This window comes from Cryptomeria japonica, chromosome 8, assembly GCF_030272615.1.
Source record: "Cryptomeria japonica chromosome 8, Sugi_1.0, whole genome shotgun sequence".
Classification (NCBI taxonomy): domain Eukaryota; kingdom Viridiplantae; phylum Streptophyta; class Pinopsida; order Cupressales; family Cupressaceae; genus Cryptomeria; species Cryptomeria japonica.
Window position 1 is genome coordinate 33395005 of NC_081412.1, and position 19240 is coordinate 33414244.

Below are 19240 nucleotides of genomic sequence, written 5' to 3' on the forward strand. Positions count from 1 at the left end.
CCATTTACAGTTAGCACTCAACCTCTTAAAGAGAATGTTGATGATGCTCTTACTAATAAAACTAATTGATGATTCCACCCCCTTCAAATATTTGAGAAAAAAACAACTATAATATTGAAAAATGAGGGAAGTACTAATATTCATCTATTCACTATTTCAATACCCATTTTGAATTAATTAAATATTTACCGTCTCATGACTCATCACCCTACACTTCCCATTGACATGTGAAATCGAGTCATGCCATGTGAGCCCATCTAGGTATATACATTTTCCAGCTAAAACCTAGAAAAGCGGCGGACATTGACAACACAAAACAAAGAGACACAGAGTTCGAAAATCAAGAAACCCTAGTATTAACATTAACAGCCCATTCCAAACCCTAATCAGCCGTCACTGTCTGCAGATTTAGAGAAAACAAAACTTGTCTTTGTTAATTTGACGACTATTTCACAAATTTTATCATCTATCCGTCAGTCGCATTGACCAAGAACAATATTTCTGGGGTTTCGAGGGTCCCAGAGGAAAAAAAAAATCATTAAACATAATTTGCGGAGGAAAAATCGACAGACAACTTTACACGTCTGTTTTTCTTCAATCACCAGGAAGATCATTCACGTCAAAATTACTGCACCGAAAAACATTCGAAATTTGAGAAACAAATTGCTTTAATAACTTATGCTATTAAAAATGGCGCACCAGCAGCAACGTCAGCGCCGCGGCGGTGGTGGGGGAGGCGGCTATGTCGGATCCTTCGCTTCCGCCACTGCGCCACCTGCACATCAGCAGTCAGCTTGCAATACCATTGGTTGCTCTTTCTCTGACGGCGCAATTATTATGCCAGGCTGGCACAGGCAGGCCAGTTCACATAAGCAGCAGCAGGACAAGGTCGAGCAGGAACAGCAGAGTCATTTGAATTTCCCTCAGGTAAGGATTATCTTCAATTAACGTTGTTTCTGTCTCGTCTGTAGCAGACATTCTTTCTGCTTATTTTCCTCTATCTCGTACTTCTTTTCTACTTTTTTGTTTCTGTTTGCTGACGGGGACGTTAAACCGCTCGAGGCCCCACACGGTCAGCAGCAGCAGCAGCTTCACAATGTTAAAATTCCGCTCAAATTTCCATCTACACATTTTTTAACGCAACAGGTCTCGGATGCAAATTAATTTAATATGTCTCGTATGTTGCATACACATTACGTATCTTTCAAGCGTGAAAATGGTAAAGGATGTATATACGTATCTGTTGTCGATGTATATACATTTAGTATCCGCAACATGATGTATATACATTGTATCTGCCGTCACAGGAGATACTCAATGTATATACACCAAGTGGCGGATACTCTCTATATAAATACATATACATAATGTAACAAACACCTTAATTTAACATAAAATTCCGGACCCATTGCACACAAATAAATAATTTCAAGACAGGCGTTTGGAGCTAACAGTGTGTATATATATATTGAGTATCCGCCACTTGATGTATATACATTGAGTATCTCTTTGACATTTATTTGTCTGCAATGAGTCTCGTAATTTTATGTTAATTTAGTGTCTGTTACACTATGTATGTACATTTAGTATGTTTTATGGTGTGTCGTGTTTAGTGGCAGGCGCCTTTCTTCCTTATATTCGTGCGCAAATGCCCTGGATGTATTTGAACTTCGTGCCTGCTGTATGATGTATATACATTGAATATATGTCGTTCGATGTATGTGCATTTTGAATGTCATATGATGTTTATACATCTAGTATCTATTGGTCTATGGCCTTCGTGGACCGTGGACTACCTGCTATTTGGTGGGTAAAATTTACTTTTTACCTTTTTTGTTTATCTTATTGTGGTTTGATCATATATTTATATATATAGTATATGATGTTGCTTTTAGCATATGTATTTTCCGATGGTAGCTGGTTTGGGGTTATATCAGATTATCTTAATTTATTATCTGTTATATGATGTTTATATATATGGTATTTATCTTATGAGGTATTTACATTCAGTATATGTAAATGTATGTACCACACGTAGGCCGAGACTTTCTCCATACATATGTAAATGTATGTATTTATCTTCCGCTTGCTTCTATCTGAGAATTTTCAGATATATGTTAATGTAGTACAAGACATGAGATAGAATTATTATCTATCTTATAATTTATATTAAAGTAATGCGATTTCTGTCTGTGCCTTTAAAGGGCTGTGTTCCTCTTGTATTTCAGTGCGTGACATTTTTCTTTTGTTTTCTAAAATTAAAGTTGATTTACTGTTCGTATCTGTCATATGTTTTGTATACATTTATTATTAATCTTTCAGTAACACAGTGTGTGTTCTTTCTCAAGCCATATTGTGTATGGCTTTGTCTTTTCGTCGTTCTTTTTTTCTTTTGGGCGTTTTCATATATTATACTTATTTACTACACGTCTATTTCGTATATGGCCTGTGTTCTTCTTGCTTTTTAGTGCCTAGAAAATTTTGCTTTATTCTTTTTTATTCAATTATTTAATCTTTTTCCTTCTGTAGGGTTTTTAGTGCAGATATATCTTACACTAATATCTTTCTTTAGTACAATTCATTTAGAATCTGTCTTTACAATGTTCGGGCCGCATTTCAGTGCACGGTATTGTCTGTTTTTTCGTGTAATTATTTGATCTGTTTTGGGGGATTGATTTTGAATTTTTTTTTTAATGAATTAAACCCGATGAAAGGAGTGGACAGGGGAGTATGGTATTAGAAAAGAACCATGATACATATATTTTGTAGGATTCACCATAGCTGTCTGAATTCTCCAATCACCTAAATTTCCTTTTGGACTGACTGAATTTAGAAAAAGAATTGAAACAATAGAATAACCACTTTTGCCAAAATTGACCTTAGTCATCAGTAAAACATTAAAATTTCCCCAAGACTCACTGCAGGAATATGCATTCATGTAGTCCTAGGAGGTTTCCTATTTCAGTGAAGATTTCATGTTCAAAGGTGCCTTGATGATTTGGCAATGACCCAGGTTGAGGTAGGACCTCCTTTTCTTGAGTACCAACATTACTAGCAGCATACGTTGCACCTATTTTGTGGATACCATTGCCTTCTATTGTGGTTGCTATCATTGTGATGCGTTTGAGATATGTATGACATATCCTACAATGAAATATGTGTTAACTTGAAAAGAATCAGGATCTTCCTTGCTATAACAAGATTTTGTGTATATAAAAGTGGCACTTCTGCAGTGCATCAAATTATGTAGTATGGTTTTTAGGATTCAATTGTGTAGTTCCGAAGCACTTTATAATCTAAGCTGGTGTAGTATTGGGATATATGACCTCTTGGTAAGTTCCTTTGCTTTAGGGAGCATTACCTATCTACAATGAGTGTCAAGTGGATCATTCATGCTTATGATATATGGGTTCTTGTGAACACTACTCACGAAATATTGATTCATATAAATTAATTTGAAACCATTTAAATGAATCTTGAATATCATAACATATAATTAAAGACATGGGAAAAACAGTAATATATAAATGAGAGAGTTAGAGTTAGAGAGCTGCAAATGGTGTAGTAAGCTAAGTGTAATGAGCCCGTCCTATAAGCCTATCCTTGATTGTGGAAGGAGGAATTAGTTATACCGATTAGCAAAAGATGTAAAGACATGCGATTTGCTCACTATCATCATCGCTGGTCCAGGATTAAAGATCCGATTAAGGGTTGAAGAATAAATAACCAATAGTTTATACATTTAGGTTAAGACCTTAACAAACCATCATTGATTAATAACTTATTTTCCTACTAAGGGATGCGATTGATATTCACGAAGAGCCACGATTAAGAGAAGGATGTGTCTGTTCCAAATCAAGAGATGTAACTGTTCAGGATTATAAGATATTAATAAGGAATCCATACTCATTAGAGGATCATCGACCATTTCTTATTTTATTTATATCTTTGTTGGATCACTCAAGTAAGCAAGTGCCATCGGCATAAACTGGTTGCATAGACATAAAGTACAAAATCAGGAAGAGCGCCATTGTTGTAAGTTTACAAAGACAGATCAGAAACAGCACTATATCGCTGTAAGTGATATCATACACATTTGCATATTCATAAAGACATATCAGGAGCAGCTGATCACCCATCGCTATAAGCGACATATATATATATATACTGATCAGAATTTATTACAGCATACTTTCCATTGTCGAATCAGAGACGGCTACCAATCACATTGATTACACAAATCTGATTGCATAATACATATTGTTTAGCAGAAGCATAGATTGGTAATTAAGATCATCCTTGCACAATTGTCATCAATCATATTAGAGACCGGAGAGATAATCTTAACATTGATTGCATTTCTCTAAGTATGGATGTATAGATCAAAATCATCTTGCATATACCTAAGTGTTGAATCAGAGATAGCAGTGGAATTGTTCCCATATATCATATATCATCAGATTATAAATTATATCAATTGTATAACATAAGGATAAATCTCTTAGAAGTGGTATCATAGACTATTATTCTTACTTGAATCATTATCATTTTAGACATTATTAGAGACTTTAAGGAAAGAAGTCTCTTGTAAGACAATTGTTCCCTAATTTCCTAAACATTAACATAAGGGGACATTACAAGTGGTATCAGAGCTAACATTCCTGCCAGCTTGTGAAGAGACTAGTATGGAAGAATTCAATAAAAAGATAAATCAATTCATGGAGGAAAAACAAAATACACCACAAAATAACACAATTATTACAAACTGTTATCGAAATTTCGCTTTCAAGCTCAATTAGGTAGAGCTGGGACAGCAGTTGCGCTAAAAAAAAAAAAGAAAAACTAAAAGTGCACATATGATTATGTTTAGGTTCTTATGCAAGAGAGATGCTACCAAATGAATACCATGCAAGTGTTTACAAGAAGCAAGAGTTTACAACAGTACATGAAATTTGCTTTCTTTATTCATAAATTCAGTTAACAAGTGTATAGTTTCCCACACAAGCCGTGGGATTAACTTATTCTATGCGATATAAAAATATACTATACATTTGATGAACAAGAAAAAAAAATGCATAAGAAGTGGATAGGGATCCGTCATTGCCTGGAATGACGAACCCCAAAGGTCGCTTGTTGAATTTGGCCGGATTCTCCTGTGTATTGCTCCGCTATCCTTGGATACCTGCAAGTAAATAGAAGAGAGATGTTAGGGCTTGGGATCACCATACACATCTTATACATCAGCAAATGTATAATCCATCTTGATAGAGCATTGAACAAGTTATACAGGAAGCAAAGAACAGAAAGGCAGTGTAATGTACAGTTTTACCTTTGATCCTTATGTACATGATTTATTTTAGATGTGTAGTTCAGTGGCATATGTGATGGACAGTTTGTATGACAACATATCTTGTGCCAAGTTTGGAAGCAACCAAAATCGGTGTTATGAGTTGCTTCCACTCGAGACTCTTACTCCAGTGACACCTGATGACGAGGATGAGTTGATTCAGCAGGTTCAACTTGATGTGCTAGTGTTACGGGAGTTGTTTGGTGATAGCATAGATGGCACACTCGCCGAAAACTCGGTGAGTGGCAAAAACTTGCCGAGTTTTTGGACTTGGCGAGTAGTAATGACTTCTACTCGCCAGGAAAACTCGCCGAGTTTTAAAGAAAAACTCACCCGCGTTAGCATAACAGTCGAAAACGGCAAAAAATACATGCATTTTTTGTTTTTCGATATGGTTTTGGGCTGAGAAGGGGGAAACTCATTTGGAAGGGCCACGTCGAGAGCCCACTATGCCCTCAAGTAATCGCCAAGTTTTTTGGTCTGTTCGTCAGGATTCATATATGGAATATAACATTTAAGTATAAGTGAGTTATATTCCATATATATTGTTAGGATGTTTGAGAGTGGTTTCGGACCTCCAGGAGTTATAATGCAAAATCTAGTTTTTGGAGGATTCTTCAATTTTCCAGACTTAGTCAAATTTCAGGATCCTTCGGCGATGCCCCTTGACCCCAACTTGGGGGCGCTGCCCTCAAACCCCTGTCGAAAAATATAGGGGGAAATTGCACTGATGGAAGTAGGGAAAATTTAACCTTTGAGTCTGATTAGGCTCCATATAACAACATAATTAGCATTGAAGAAATCCTGGTATTATACTTTTTAGAGTTGAAAGTTTGAAACTATGAGTATGAATGATGAAATTTCAAATATGATGAAAGTTTGAAACTAGTTTTAGCTAGAGCTGGGAAGAGGAAGTTGTATTTACTTTTGGTTTTACAAAAACTATTTACTATTTTGCTTCTAGCCATCAGCATTTCTCATGAGGATGCGATTTTGTAGACACTTTGCATTTAAATATATCTAGAATCAACTTGTTTCTTTTGTGTTATCATTTATTGACTCATTGGATGCATCTTCTCATTAAATTTTGCAAAATAAATGCATTTTTTATTAAAATTAAGCGTGTTTTTACGTTGCCGAGTTTTTCCGAGTTTTCGTCGAGTTTTTTTCTCAGGGGCTTGGCGAGTCGAGCCGAGTTGCAAGTAGTTCAACTATGGGTGATAGTAGGGACATTGCATAGGTCTTCACTTGGGATCCAGGTGGAGGAGTTTATTTGCAATCGAGATTACTTGGGAACAAGCAATTTCAAGAGGGGCGGACTGTAATGTCCCCATTTTAGCAAACATGGATTTTGGATGATTAGCCTATTATTTTGACCCTTGTAGGTTAATGAGTGTTGGTTGAAAATTTTGTACACTTGGGGAAATATACAAAATTGTGGTTTCAACCACAGCACACGAGTAAAAACTCTCCTAATTAAGGGAAGGCTCCCCCTATCTAACTACAACTTTTGAAAATAAAATATGATGGGACAGCGATCTTTCTTCTTTTTTCAAGAAAGACAATATCCTTTTCTCTTCAATGGTCTCTAGCTTAGACATCATTTGAAAAATGTCTTTCATTACTTGTACACATTGATCATGAAGTTGATCAACCCAAGAATCTAGTGCTTGTACCTTTTGAGCAGCGCTTTCCACTCCACGAATCGATTCTTGGGAACCAGAAGAACTTATGGAGTTACTCCTTTCAACAGCAGGCTTTGTGATTTTATGAATGGCTGCCATAAGCTGTTGGTTTTCCTCTTCTAGCTTGTCTTTCTTTGCTAGAAGCTCATCACACCTTTGCACCAATGAAGTAACAGAAAACTGAGCATCATGTTTAATGACTTCGTGCGTTTGTTTGCCCAACTCTATCCTTGTAACCTTATAATCAGCAGCTGACATTTCATCAAGTGGCTTATCTGCAATAGGTTCCACAATTTCAGCGACTTTCATCTTGTTACTGTCAACCGTTACTCTAGAGATAGTCTTGGCCTTCTTAGCAACTTTAGATCTGGACTCTTTCAGTTGCTAATAGTCAAAAGCATCAGGTGAGATCTCTTGCTTCTTCCTTTTCGGGGTGAAAGAACTAAGCCATGGAGGCAAAGTCATCAACTCTCTTCCGGTAGCAGCCGTAGGCAAAGGAGAAGCAGTTTCTGTTTGAATTACCGCAGTCATTCTGGGAGGAACATCTGTTTGGATAGTGACCACGGTTTGCTTAGTTACCAATGGGCATGAAGATTGCCTCATGAACTCTTCAAAACCAGAAGTGGAAGTATCAATTTCTGACAACTGAATACAAGCAGGATTATCCTCAGGAACTTCCAACACAGTCTCTTGTTGATGACCAGGAGATGGCTCGTATGCTGAAATAGGAATTGCATTCTGAGGAGACTCATCTTCTGGTAAATCAGGAGGAGAAAGAGGTGTTTCAATGGAAACTGGAGGAATGATCTCAGGAGGCGAGTCTGAAACTGGAGACTTGGGAGCATCATCAGATTGCTGCCCCTCTTCTGGATTATCCAGATCAATCACCTGAACATGGAATCGTGGTTTTTCTTTCCCACGAACTGTTGTCTCCTCAGGAGGAAGCACTACTGCACGACTGACACGCAACTTGATCCTTGTGCCTGAAGATGAAACACCCTCCTTGTTGTCAATCTGAATCTCAGACTTCCGTCCAAGAGGCCCCGTAGAATCATCTTCTTTGCCAACCTTGATTTTAATAAGTCTAACGGCATTACTTTTCAGCCATGCGTTGGTGCTGGCCAAAATAGGCTGAAATCTGTCAAGGATGGAAATGCACTCCTTGTGTGACCATTGGATCAAAGGAAGTGGAGCTTCCTCAACCCTCCGTGAAGTGTATTTAGGATCAAGTATATGCCCGTCATCAATCATCCCTTGTGGGATATCCGCCAAGTTCAAATCAACAATTTGCTCAACAGTGAGCCTGCAGTAATCCATTTTCAGAACTTCGGCTTCAGTGCGGAGATCTACCTAAATGTCTTCAATGCGATGAACATGCACAAAGGATTTCTTGATTTTCTCCTTCATTCCTCTATAATCAAAATCAGCTCTAGGTTTAAACCTTTTGAGCTTGATTTCCTGCAATTCAGCTTCCATGGCCTTAGCCTTCACAGATGTGACAAGGGAGTACCGGCCAATTTTCAAAGGGTTTGTGGTAGAGATCCCCATTCCAACCTTGTGTCTAGCAGATTGAAAAGTGTGAACAGCCATGATCTGTCTTCCCAACTCCATAAGAATTATCTTATCAGTTGGGTATCTGGGAAGCATGTATGGCTGACCATCATAGCATCCGATCCTCATATAGGTGAAGGTGGGAAACTGCAGAAACAAACATCCATACTCAAACACCTTGTCCCATGCCTCATCTGATACTCTCTTGTTTCTGAGGTTTTTGTCAAACTGACACATGAAATATCCGAAGAATGCATCTTGGACTTTTCTGAAATGCAGTCTGTTGGGTCTCAACGGCAACTGGTCATAATATTCCCAAACTGGTATAAGTGAGCGATCACCCCTGGTAGAAAGACCTAGAAAGTGTCTGAGTGATGCTGCCAAATATACCAGATATGAATTCATGAAGAAGGTCATAGTGGTAGGAATTGCTGCAAGTTGTTCGCACAAGGCATCGCTGATGACTTCCCCCCATGAAATGTGATGTGACTGGTGTATGAACATAATGAACTGATACATCCATGGCTCAAAGGAATTGGAATGCTCAAGGCCCATCACCCTGCTGAGAAGAGTGATGGTGTCTCCTATCTCCCATTTGAAATCGCAGCGGTACAACTTCGCCCATCTTGAGGAGGGTCGTGGTTCTTGGATCCACCTATTGATATGGCGCTTGCAATCTTTTTCCCTCTTCACATAATACTCCGCTGCACTTTCTTTGGAGATTTCCATATAAACAGGTGCAGGAGGTATCTTGAAAACTTTCTCGATCATATCTGCATCAAGACGGATCATGACTTCGCCATCATCATTTTTGATGACTCTTGACTCTTTGTCAAAATGATGGGCGCATGCAAGAACGAACTCAGGTTCTAGGGCAGCCATCGGGAAAGAAGATGCATGATGGATATGGCTGTCCAACAGCTGCTGTAAGCTATTATCCTGTGGATCTTCTACCCTGTTGACGAATTCCGCCATATCAACGTGCCCTATCTCCGTGTCTCTGATGCGATCCAAAGGAGAAGAAACCTGGGAAGGTGCAACCTCATTCTGGTATTTGTCATATTTGTATTTCATTTTCTTTGGAGTTGGGGATGCTGGCAAATCTGACATTGATTGTGAACCTGGAATGCTGTGATGAAGACTTAAAAGAGTTAAGGCAACATCATAGTCAGCTGCAAATATCATTCTTCCTTCTCCAAATGGGAAAAACTTCGTTTCTTGAACTTTACGATTTTGTGAGAGGAAGAGGGGGAAATATGTAGAAAGGGGAAAATCTTGATTTTGACCAATTTTGGATCTTGGGAGAATTTTCGCAAGTATACAAGTTGGTAAGGACATACATGCAATCGGGGTTTTAAAACCCGAATACAAGTACACTTGTAAATTCGAAAATGGAGAAATAAACGAAAAGAGAGATTTTGACTTGCGGAAAATGACGGAAATGGAAAGTACGGATATGGCGAACATGGATGGATAGAAATGGGAAAATCCGGGAAAATCATTTGCATGAAAATGGGAAGAACTCTTTAACATGTAATCCGGTTTTCAAAACCCGAATTTGCAAGGGAGGGGTATTTCACACTTTTTAACTTGGAATTTCAACAAAAATTGGTTAAATTCCTTAAGCGTAGGGGAAGAACAAGAATTTCTAGCGAACTTGTAATCGAGATTAAAAATCCCGAATACAAGTAAAGAGGGAATTTTGGGAAGAACAATGCAATTCGAAAATTGCATACCAAGGGGAAAAATCCTCTCACAAAAACCGATTTTTTGGGGAAGAACAACACATATTTACAAAAATGCAACTAAGAAAGAAAACTAAGAAAGCAAGAAAATTATATAAAGGAAAGAAAGGAAAGAAGCCATACCTTTCTTCAAACTGAAAATGCTTCTCCAAAAATGCAACAATCCTTGGAATGAAGAAGCAAAATCAATAAATAAAGACAAACCACAATGTAGAACCCTTGCCACGTTTTTGGAAAAAACGCCTTTTGCATAAAAACGTGGCAGCAAACCCCAAAGAAATGGCGTGAAAAGTTAATGAATTCTCTTCTATTCTCAACGCCTTAGCATAGTGTGCAAAAACGATTCATATTGTTGAAGATTCGTGGCATCAAATGCTTCCAAAATGGAGACAAAGGAATCACGTGTTAGCTGAAAAATGTGGTATTCAATGCATCTTAGATGGGTCATTAAATAGCTTAAATCTTATCCCAAACTCCACGCCTAGGTGAGAGAAGGGAAAACGATTTAGGAGAATGCAGATTTGTAGAGTGAAAAACGCCCAAAATGTGGATTGAAGGAACCGCGTGTTAGCTGATTTAGCTCAAAAAACTAGTAACAATAAACCCTAAATGGCATAAAATGTGTTTGTAAATGCATGAGAATAGGATAGAATCCTAAACGCCTTGCATCTCCAACAAATCTCCACAAAAAATCGCTTTGAAATCTTCAACAAATCCGTTTTTCTTGCAAATCGGGTTTTTGGAGACAAACAACAAGTTCGAATTGTCATAAAACAATGAAAATCGGGTTTTGGGGAAGAAATAACAAGTTTGAATTTCACTTTTTCAACTTACAAGCCAAAATCGGGATTTTTGGAGCAAATGACAAGTTCTATTTTTCACTTTTTCACTTACTAGCCAAAATCGGGATTTTTGGAGCAAATGACAAGTTTAAAAATTGTCAAAAATGCACTTGCAAGGCAAAATCGGGTTTTTAGGAGAGGAATACAAGTTTTAATTACTTGTAAAAGGGAAATAAAATCCCTACAAGAAGTAAGAAAGACTTGCACATATGTAATGGGGATTTAAAATCCCTATTACATGCAAAAACCATTAAAGTAGGGGTTTTTTGACCAAACTGCAAGTTTACTTGTAGTTGAGCCAAAAAATCCCTATTTTAACTAAACAAGACCAAAAACAAAGAAAAAGATAAAAACAACAAAGGGAGAATTTAAAACAAATTACAAGTATTCATTTTTGAATAAAAGTGCACATGTAATAAGCCAAAAATTCCCCTACAACAACCAAAACAATGAATATCATTAAAACTTGCAGTTTGAAGAAAATTCTCCACCTGCAGTCGGGGTTTTAAAACCTGAAATTGAAAGAAAAGCATAGCAAACGAACCCAGAATTCGACGAAATTCGAAACGCGGTTCAAGGATGGACTGAGGATTAAGCCAGTCCAAGGATTAGTCGAAATTTTGCCTTGGGAAGCATGCCATAGAGTAAATTTTTTCATTTTTTCACAAAATTTTCATGTAGTGGTCCTTCATTTTTGGAACAAAAATGAGGACAACAATGAGGATGGTTAAAGGGTCTTCTAAGGCTCGTATCATCTCCAGTGTTCGGTGATTAGCAGTTTTGGCGTTCGTTTGACATCATTTGGACTTCTTTTGCTATACTTAAATATTGGGTTGATTGAGACGAACCCTTTCTATTTTTAGCAGGAGCATATGATCATGGGGAATAGCAGGGTGGGCTCCCATTTCAGACGACAGAGCAAAATAATAAGTATTTTGGGAGATATTAATGTTTAATTGGCCTAAATAATAATTATTTATTAAAGGGTCATATTATTAAGTTATAACTTAATAAATGAGGGTCAAGTCATCATTGAAAGGGGGCCGTTAATACAATTAATTATGGGGTCCATTATTAATGAGAAATTAAAAGATTTCCCAAGTCTAAATGAAGATAACATTTTAAATGTCCAAGGGGTTGAGTTTAACTGGTTAAAACACTGGGTTCTCACTGTGGAGACCCAAGTTCAATTCCCAATAGGGACATCCAAAATGGAACTCTAAGTTGTGACTCTTGGCCTTCCATAAAAATGGGGAAGGTCTAGGGTCAATCTAATCAAACATAATAATAATAATAATAATAATAATAATAATTATTCAAAATATTGCGGTTTCGGCCTATTACCTACCAAAAAAAAATAAAAAATAAAAAAAATAACATTTTAAATGTTATTTAAATGCTTTATTGGAAATCGAACCATGTGGAGAATATAAGAGACTTCAACCCAAATCGAATTCATTATGTTATTGTGTTTCTTTCAACTTGTTTCTCGAGAGCTTTGGATTTTGGAGAGACCAAGGGTTTTTGCAGAATTTCAGGCATTCTCAGGCATTGGAGAACGTTCATTCTTCATTGACCAGCATTCTGAGGTTGTGGAATACCAACTGAAGTTTGCATTCAGAGTTGGCTTCAAATAGAGGCCAAAATTTGTGCTTATTGGTTAAGGGTTTCATGGTGAATTGAAGGAGTTATTTTGAGTAGATTAGGGGGCAGATTTGATCATTAAAAAATTAGTTTTTGACATCCCCAGCAGGCCGTACAACAACCATTATTAATAGCCGTACCTCCTGTCCTAATAATGGTTCGATTTTTATGAGGAAGGCTTGAAAAATAATCAAATAAGTTGGAGGAGAATCGGCCAGCACTAGAGGACACAGCCTAACCATATTTGGAGGGTTTCGTTGCCTAGTAAGGGAGAATCGAACTTCTTATAAGTTGCTTTTTAGCAAAAAATGGAATCAGCAGATGTTAATTCTCTCATTCGGGTATGCATGCTTTTGTAAAGATTTCATATTTCAATGTATAATGAAGATATATGAGAGCAACTGCCATTTCTTATAAGCAAACTTAGAATGTTCAATTTGTGAGTTTCTATTAGTTATATGCATTTGCTTTTTAATGTTAAACCCTTGCAAAAATAAAAAAATTACAAAACTTCAAAACCAAAACAAAAATAATTTCAGTATCAACAGTTAGAACTAGCAGGGTTCTTCACATTCCCTATTAGTCAAAGTAGCTAGATACGTACCTTGCCCCTACCTAGGTGCATGTATCCTTGCACTTGATATAGATACAGGTACAATATGGCGTGGATATATGTCGGACACCGTATCCACATGCACCCAAAATTCCTGGATTTTCCAGTTGTGCTAGATATTGTGTGATTTGATTTTAAAAAAATCTAATGTGAATTGTTGGTTGAAAATTTTGTACACTTGGAGAAATATACAAAATTGTGGTTTCAACCACAGTGTGTGAGTAAAACTTTCCTAATTAAGGGAAGACTCCCCCTATCTAACTACAACTTTAAAAATAAAATAGGATGGGACAACAATCTTTTTTTTTCTTTTCTCTTCACATAAAAGTGATAGCGATTTGATATAAAACAGCAATAACAACTTTTGAAATGAAATGAGAGAAAGAAAATAAAGTTTCCTGAAAGCTCAAAGACTTCCATCACTTCCTTCGGGACGAGACAACAATATCAAGCTCAAAGTCTTGATTATGTGAAGTCCTATCTACCCTTTTCCATACTAATTTTATTAAGAACAAATTATAACAGCACAAAGACTGAAATATCTTATTCTTTCTACGCAAGACAGCAAGAACAAGTGTGAGCTCAAAGACTCACAGCTATTTCTCATAAAATCTACTTACTTCTAAACTCTGTTAAGAACAAGTGTAAGCACAATGTCTTACAACTTTTTCCCAATAGAACTTCTACTTTAACTACATTAATCTCCAATACTTGCAACTCAAAGACTACAAATCAGATTCGATTAAGTTCTCAAAGAAACACTTGCAAGAAAGGTAATATGGAACAAAAACTCAAAAATGTAGCACAAAGACTCAAAGCTTGAGCAATTTTCTTCTATTTCTTTCAATTCTTCAATTTACACATAAAAGCTCAAAGACTTCTTTGTTGCAAATTTGGCAGAGTTTTTGCTTGCTTTCAAAAAGATAAGATTACAATAGACCCCTCAAGTATTTATAGAAGAGGAGCCTTGAGAAAAAGGTGGGAGGATCCTAACTAACTTGAGAGATCCTCTCAACTGCCAAGACTTATTCAATAACTAACTAAGACTTTTTTCAACTACAGTCCTAACTGAACTCAAATTGTAGTTGCCTTACATGTAATTACAAAAGTGCAAGTAATGACTTATCTTGCAATTTACAAAAAGTCTTTTACATGTAACTTGTCAAAAGAAAAACTACAACTAAAAGATTACAAATCTGGAAAAATACAAGTGTTGAAAAACACTTAAGTTGCAGTATGTGAAGACATGAATCCTTCGAACTTCTGGATGATCATTCGTAGCTCATCAGGATCTGGTTCATGGGTGTTCTTGGCCACAATCATGGTTTTCACGATAACATCGCTGCAACAAAGGATTGTGACATTATTTCTCTCAAAGGAAGACTGAATTTTCTACAAGTAACCTTGATAAGTCACTAAGGTTTGAATCGATGCTGCTGAAAATGGTTCACTTTTTCACTCTTGACAGATCTTCAACTGTATATCAGAAATAACCTTTTCTTCTATCAACAATTCTCCATTATGACCCATGATGGTGCAAGAAGCTTTCTGACAATGAGAGACCATATCCTGAAAAACTTCCATTTGCAGCCTCATAGCATCATCAATGTCTTCAATAAGCGACTTAAGAACAAGGGCTTTGTTCTCCAAGAGCTCCTGATATTCCAAGTACACAACTCTTGAAGGAATTACTTGACGTTCTAGAAGAACGCTTAACTTTTGCTGAGGAATTTTAAGCCAAATAGTCAAGCTGTCTTCTACCTTTTCCAAGTTCTGTTTGAAAGTATCAGAAACTTGGTTCAATTGTTCTTCAATGGTTTTCAACTTGGCCATCATTTGGAAAACTTCCTTCAAGACTTGTGCACATAGATTATGAAGCTGATCAACCCAAGATTCCAGTGCTTGTACTTTTTGAGCAGGTCTCTCAACTCCCTGGATTGATGCTTGTGCCTCGGAAGAACTTGTAGGATTACTCACTTCACCAGTCGGTTTTGTGATTTTACGAACAACTGCAACAAGTTGCCGGTTGTCCTCTTCTAGCTTATCTTTCTTAGCTAGAAGTTCATCATATCGTTGCACTAGTGAGACTACAGAATATTGGGCATCATGTTTAACCACTTCATGCGTTTGCTTGCCCAATTCTACCCTTATGACTTTGTAATCAGCAGCTGACATCTCTTCAAGTGGCTTATCTGCTAGAGGTTCAACAATTTCAGCCACCTTCATCTTGTTGCTATCAACCGTTACTTTTGAGATAGTCTTGGCCTTTTTAGCAACCTTGAGTCTAGACTATTTAAGTTGCTGATAATCAAAGGCATCAGGTGAGATTTCTTGCTTCTTCCTCTTTGGGGTAAAAGAACTAAGCCATGGAGGTAAAGCCATCAACTCTCCTTCAGTAGCAGCTGCGAGCAAAAGAGAAGCAGTTTCTGTTTGAATAGCCGTGGTCACCCTGAGAGGAGTATCTGTTTGGATGGCGACCATGGTTTGCTCAGTAACCAATGGGCATGAAGATTGCCTCATAAATTCTTCACAGCCAAAAGTGGAGGTATCAATTTTTGACAACTGGATACATGCAGGGGTATCCTCGGGAATTTCCAGCACACCCTCTTGTTGATGATCAGGAGGCAGCTCAAATGCTGAAATAGGATTGACATTCTGAGGAGACTCTTCCACTATTATGTCAGGAGGAGAAAGAGGCGTCTCAATGGAAACTGAGGAAGGAAAGTCATGAGGTGAGTCCGAAGCTAGAGACTTAGGAGCATCATCAGATTGCTGTCCTTCTTCTGGATTATTAGGACCGATCACCTAAACATGAAATTGTGACTTTTCCTTTCCACGAACTATCGCCTCCTTAGGAGGAAGCACTATTGCCTGACTAACTCGCAACTTGATCCTGGTGCCAGAAGATGATGCACCTTCCTTATTGTCAATCTGAATCTCAGACTTACGTCCAAGAGGCCCCGTAGGGTCATCTTCTTTCCCAACCTTGATCTTGATGAGTCTAACACCATTACCTTTGAGCCAAGTGTTGGTGTTAGCCAAGATAGGCTGAAATCTTTCAAGAATGGACGTGCATTCTTTATGCGACCATTGGATTAAAGGAAGTGGAGCTTCCTCAACCCTTCGTGAAATATATTTGGGATCAAGTACATACCCATCATCAATAATCCCTTGTGGAATATCACCAAGTTCAAATCAATAACCTGCTCAACAGGAAGCTTGCAGTAATCCATCTTGAGAACTTCCACTTTTGTACGGAGATCTACCCAGATATCCTCAATACGATGCACGTGCACGAAGGTCTTTTTGATCTTTTCCTTCATACCCCAGTAATCAAAATCAGCTTTGGACTTAAAACTTTTGAGTTTAATTTCCTGCATCTCAGTCTCCATAGCCTTGGCTTTGATGGAAGTGACAAGAGAATACCGGCCAATTTTCAGTGGGTTTGTTGTAGAAATCCCCTTTCCAACCTTATGTTTGACAGACTGATGAGCATGCACAACCATGATCTGTCTTCCCAACTCCATAAGTATGATCTTATCAGTCGGGTATCTAGGGAGCATGTATGGCTGCCCACTATAGCATCTGACTCTCATATAGGTAAAGGTTGGGAATTGAAAAAACAAGCACCCATACTCATTCACTCTTTCCCATGCCTCATCCGACACCCTTTTGTTCTTTAGAGTTCTGTCAAACTGGCACATGAAGTAACCGAAGAATGCATCTTGAACTCTTTTGAAATGCAATCTGCTGGTTCTCAAAGGTAGCTGATCATAATATTCCCATACAGGTATAAGCGAGCGGTCACCCTTGGTAGAAAGACCAGGGAAATGTCTGAGTGACGCTGCCAAATACACTAAGTATGAATTCATGTAGAAAGTCGTGGTGGAAGGGACCGCTACAAGTTGCTCGCACAAAGCATCTCTGATAATCTCTCCCCATGATATATGATGGGATTGCCTTATGAACATGGTAAACTGATACATCCAGGGTTCAAAAACATTGGAGTTTTCAAGACCCATCATCCTGCTGAGGAGAGTTATGATGTCTCCAATTTCCCACTTAAAGTCACAGTGGTACAACTTAGCCCACCTTGAAAAGGCGGCTCATGGCTCATGGATCCATCTGTTACTATGACGTTTGCAATCCTTTTCCCTCTTGACATAGTACTCGGCTGCACATTCTTTTGAAATTTCCATATAAATAGGTGCTGGTGGTATTCTGAAGACTTTCTCAATTGTATCTGCGTCAAGGTGGATTATTGCTTCACCATCATCATTTTTAATGGTTCTTGTCTCCTTGTCAAAGCGATGGGCGCAAGTGAGAACAACTTCAATTCAAGTTTTAGGGCAGCCACTGGGAAAGAGGATGCGTGATGGATATGGCTGTCCAACAACCGCTGCATATTGCTATCATGCGGATCCTCCACCCTCTTGACAAATTCTGACATGTCCACATGCCCTATCTCTGTATCTTTTATGCGATCCAAAGGAGAGGAAACTTGAGAAGGTGAAACTTCATTTTGGTACTTGTCATATTTATACTTCATCTTCTTTGGAATTGGAGATGATGACAAATCTGACATTGAAGGACAACCTGGTATATTGTGATGAAGACTTAAAAGTGTTAAAGCAACATCATAATCAGCTGCAACTAACATTTTTCTTTCTTCAAATGGGAAGAAATCCAACCCTTGCACTTCACGTTTTTGTGAGAGAAAGATGGGAAATAAATGGGAAATGCTAGGAATCTTGACTTTGACCAATTTCGGATCTTGGGGAAAATTTTACAAGTATACAAGTTGGGAAAAATGCACATGCAATTGGATTTTTAAAACTCAAATGCAAGTATAGTTGTAAAACGGAAAATGGAGAAATGAGTAAAAAAGGAGAGTTAGACTTGCGGGAAATGACGTGAACGGAAAGTACGGATATAGGCGATATGGATTGGATAAAAATGGAAAGATTTTGGGAATGACATTTTCATGAAAATGGGAAGAACTTTGAACATGCAATCCGGTTCTAAAAACCCGACTTTGAAAGGATGGGTGTCTTTTCATCTTTGCAACTTGGAATTTCAACAAAAGATGGTCAAATTTTTTTAACCTTAAGGGAAGAACAATGATTTTCATCCAACTTATAATTGGGATTTAAAATCCTGAATACAAGTAAAGAGGGAAAATGGGGAAGAACAATGCATTTCAAAAATTGCTTTTCAAAGGGGAAAATCTCTCACAAAAACCGATTTTTGGGGCAAAATAAATATATACACAAATTTACAACTAGAAAGGAAAAACAAGAAAACAAGAAAACAAGAAAATGAAACAAAGAAAGGAAAAAAATCATACCTTGATTCAAACTGAAAATGCCTCTTCAAAAAGATGATTAGTCTTTGAAAGAAGAAAGGGTAGCTCTTAAATAGAGATTAAACCGCATTCAAAAACCCTTGCCATGTTTTACAAAAACGCCTTGGGCAGAAAAACATGGCATCAAATGCAAATCCAATGGCACAAGAAGTGGCCAAATCTCCCTCCAACTTCAACGCCTAGGTGAAGGAAGGCAAAACGACCTAGGAGATTGCAACTTTGTGGAGTTTAGATCCCCCAAAATGCGGATTTAGGAATCACTTGGTAAACTGTTTGGTAGAAAATAAGGGTTGAATCATTCACCAAAATAGCAGCAACATGTCCCATAGCTCACACAAATCGCCTTGCAACAAAAACGCCTCCTTGCTCCATGAATTTCTCCACAAACAATTGGGAAGAATTTGTGGCAAAATTGGCTTAGGAGAGGAAAATCGGGTTTTTGGAAGAG

General features: G+C 37.7%; 1 protein-coding gene across 3 annotated transcripts in view; it reads left to right on the forward strand.

The window, feature by feature from the left end:
- Window positions 1-292: 292 nt before the first annotated feature.
- Window positions 293-19240, forward strand: part of LOC131064585 (ATP-dependent helicase BRM) — a 135231-nt gene continuing 116283 nt past the window's right edge. For 2 of the 3 annotated variants that reach the window (XM_057998775.2, XM_057998776.2), the window contains exon 1: window positions 294-927. In XM_057998775.2, the coding sequence (XP_057854758.2) occupies window positions 679-927 (249 nt within the window). In that variant the 5' untranslated portion in view covers window positions 294-678. Of the gene's footprint in view, window positions 928-19240 lie in introns of all 3 variants that reach the window. The other variant, XM_057998777.2, reaches the window with a different exon arrangement.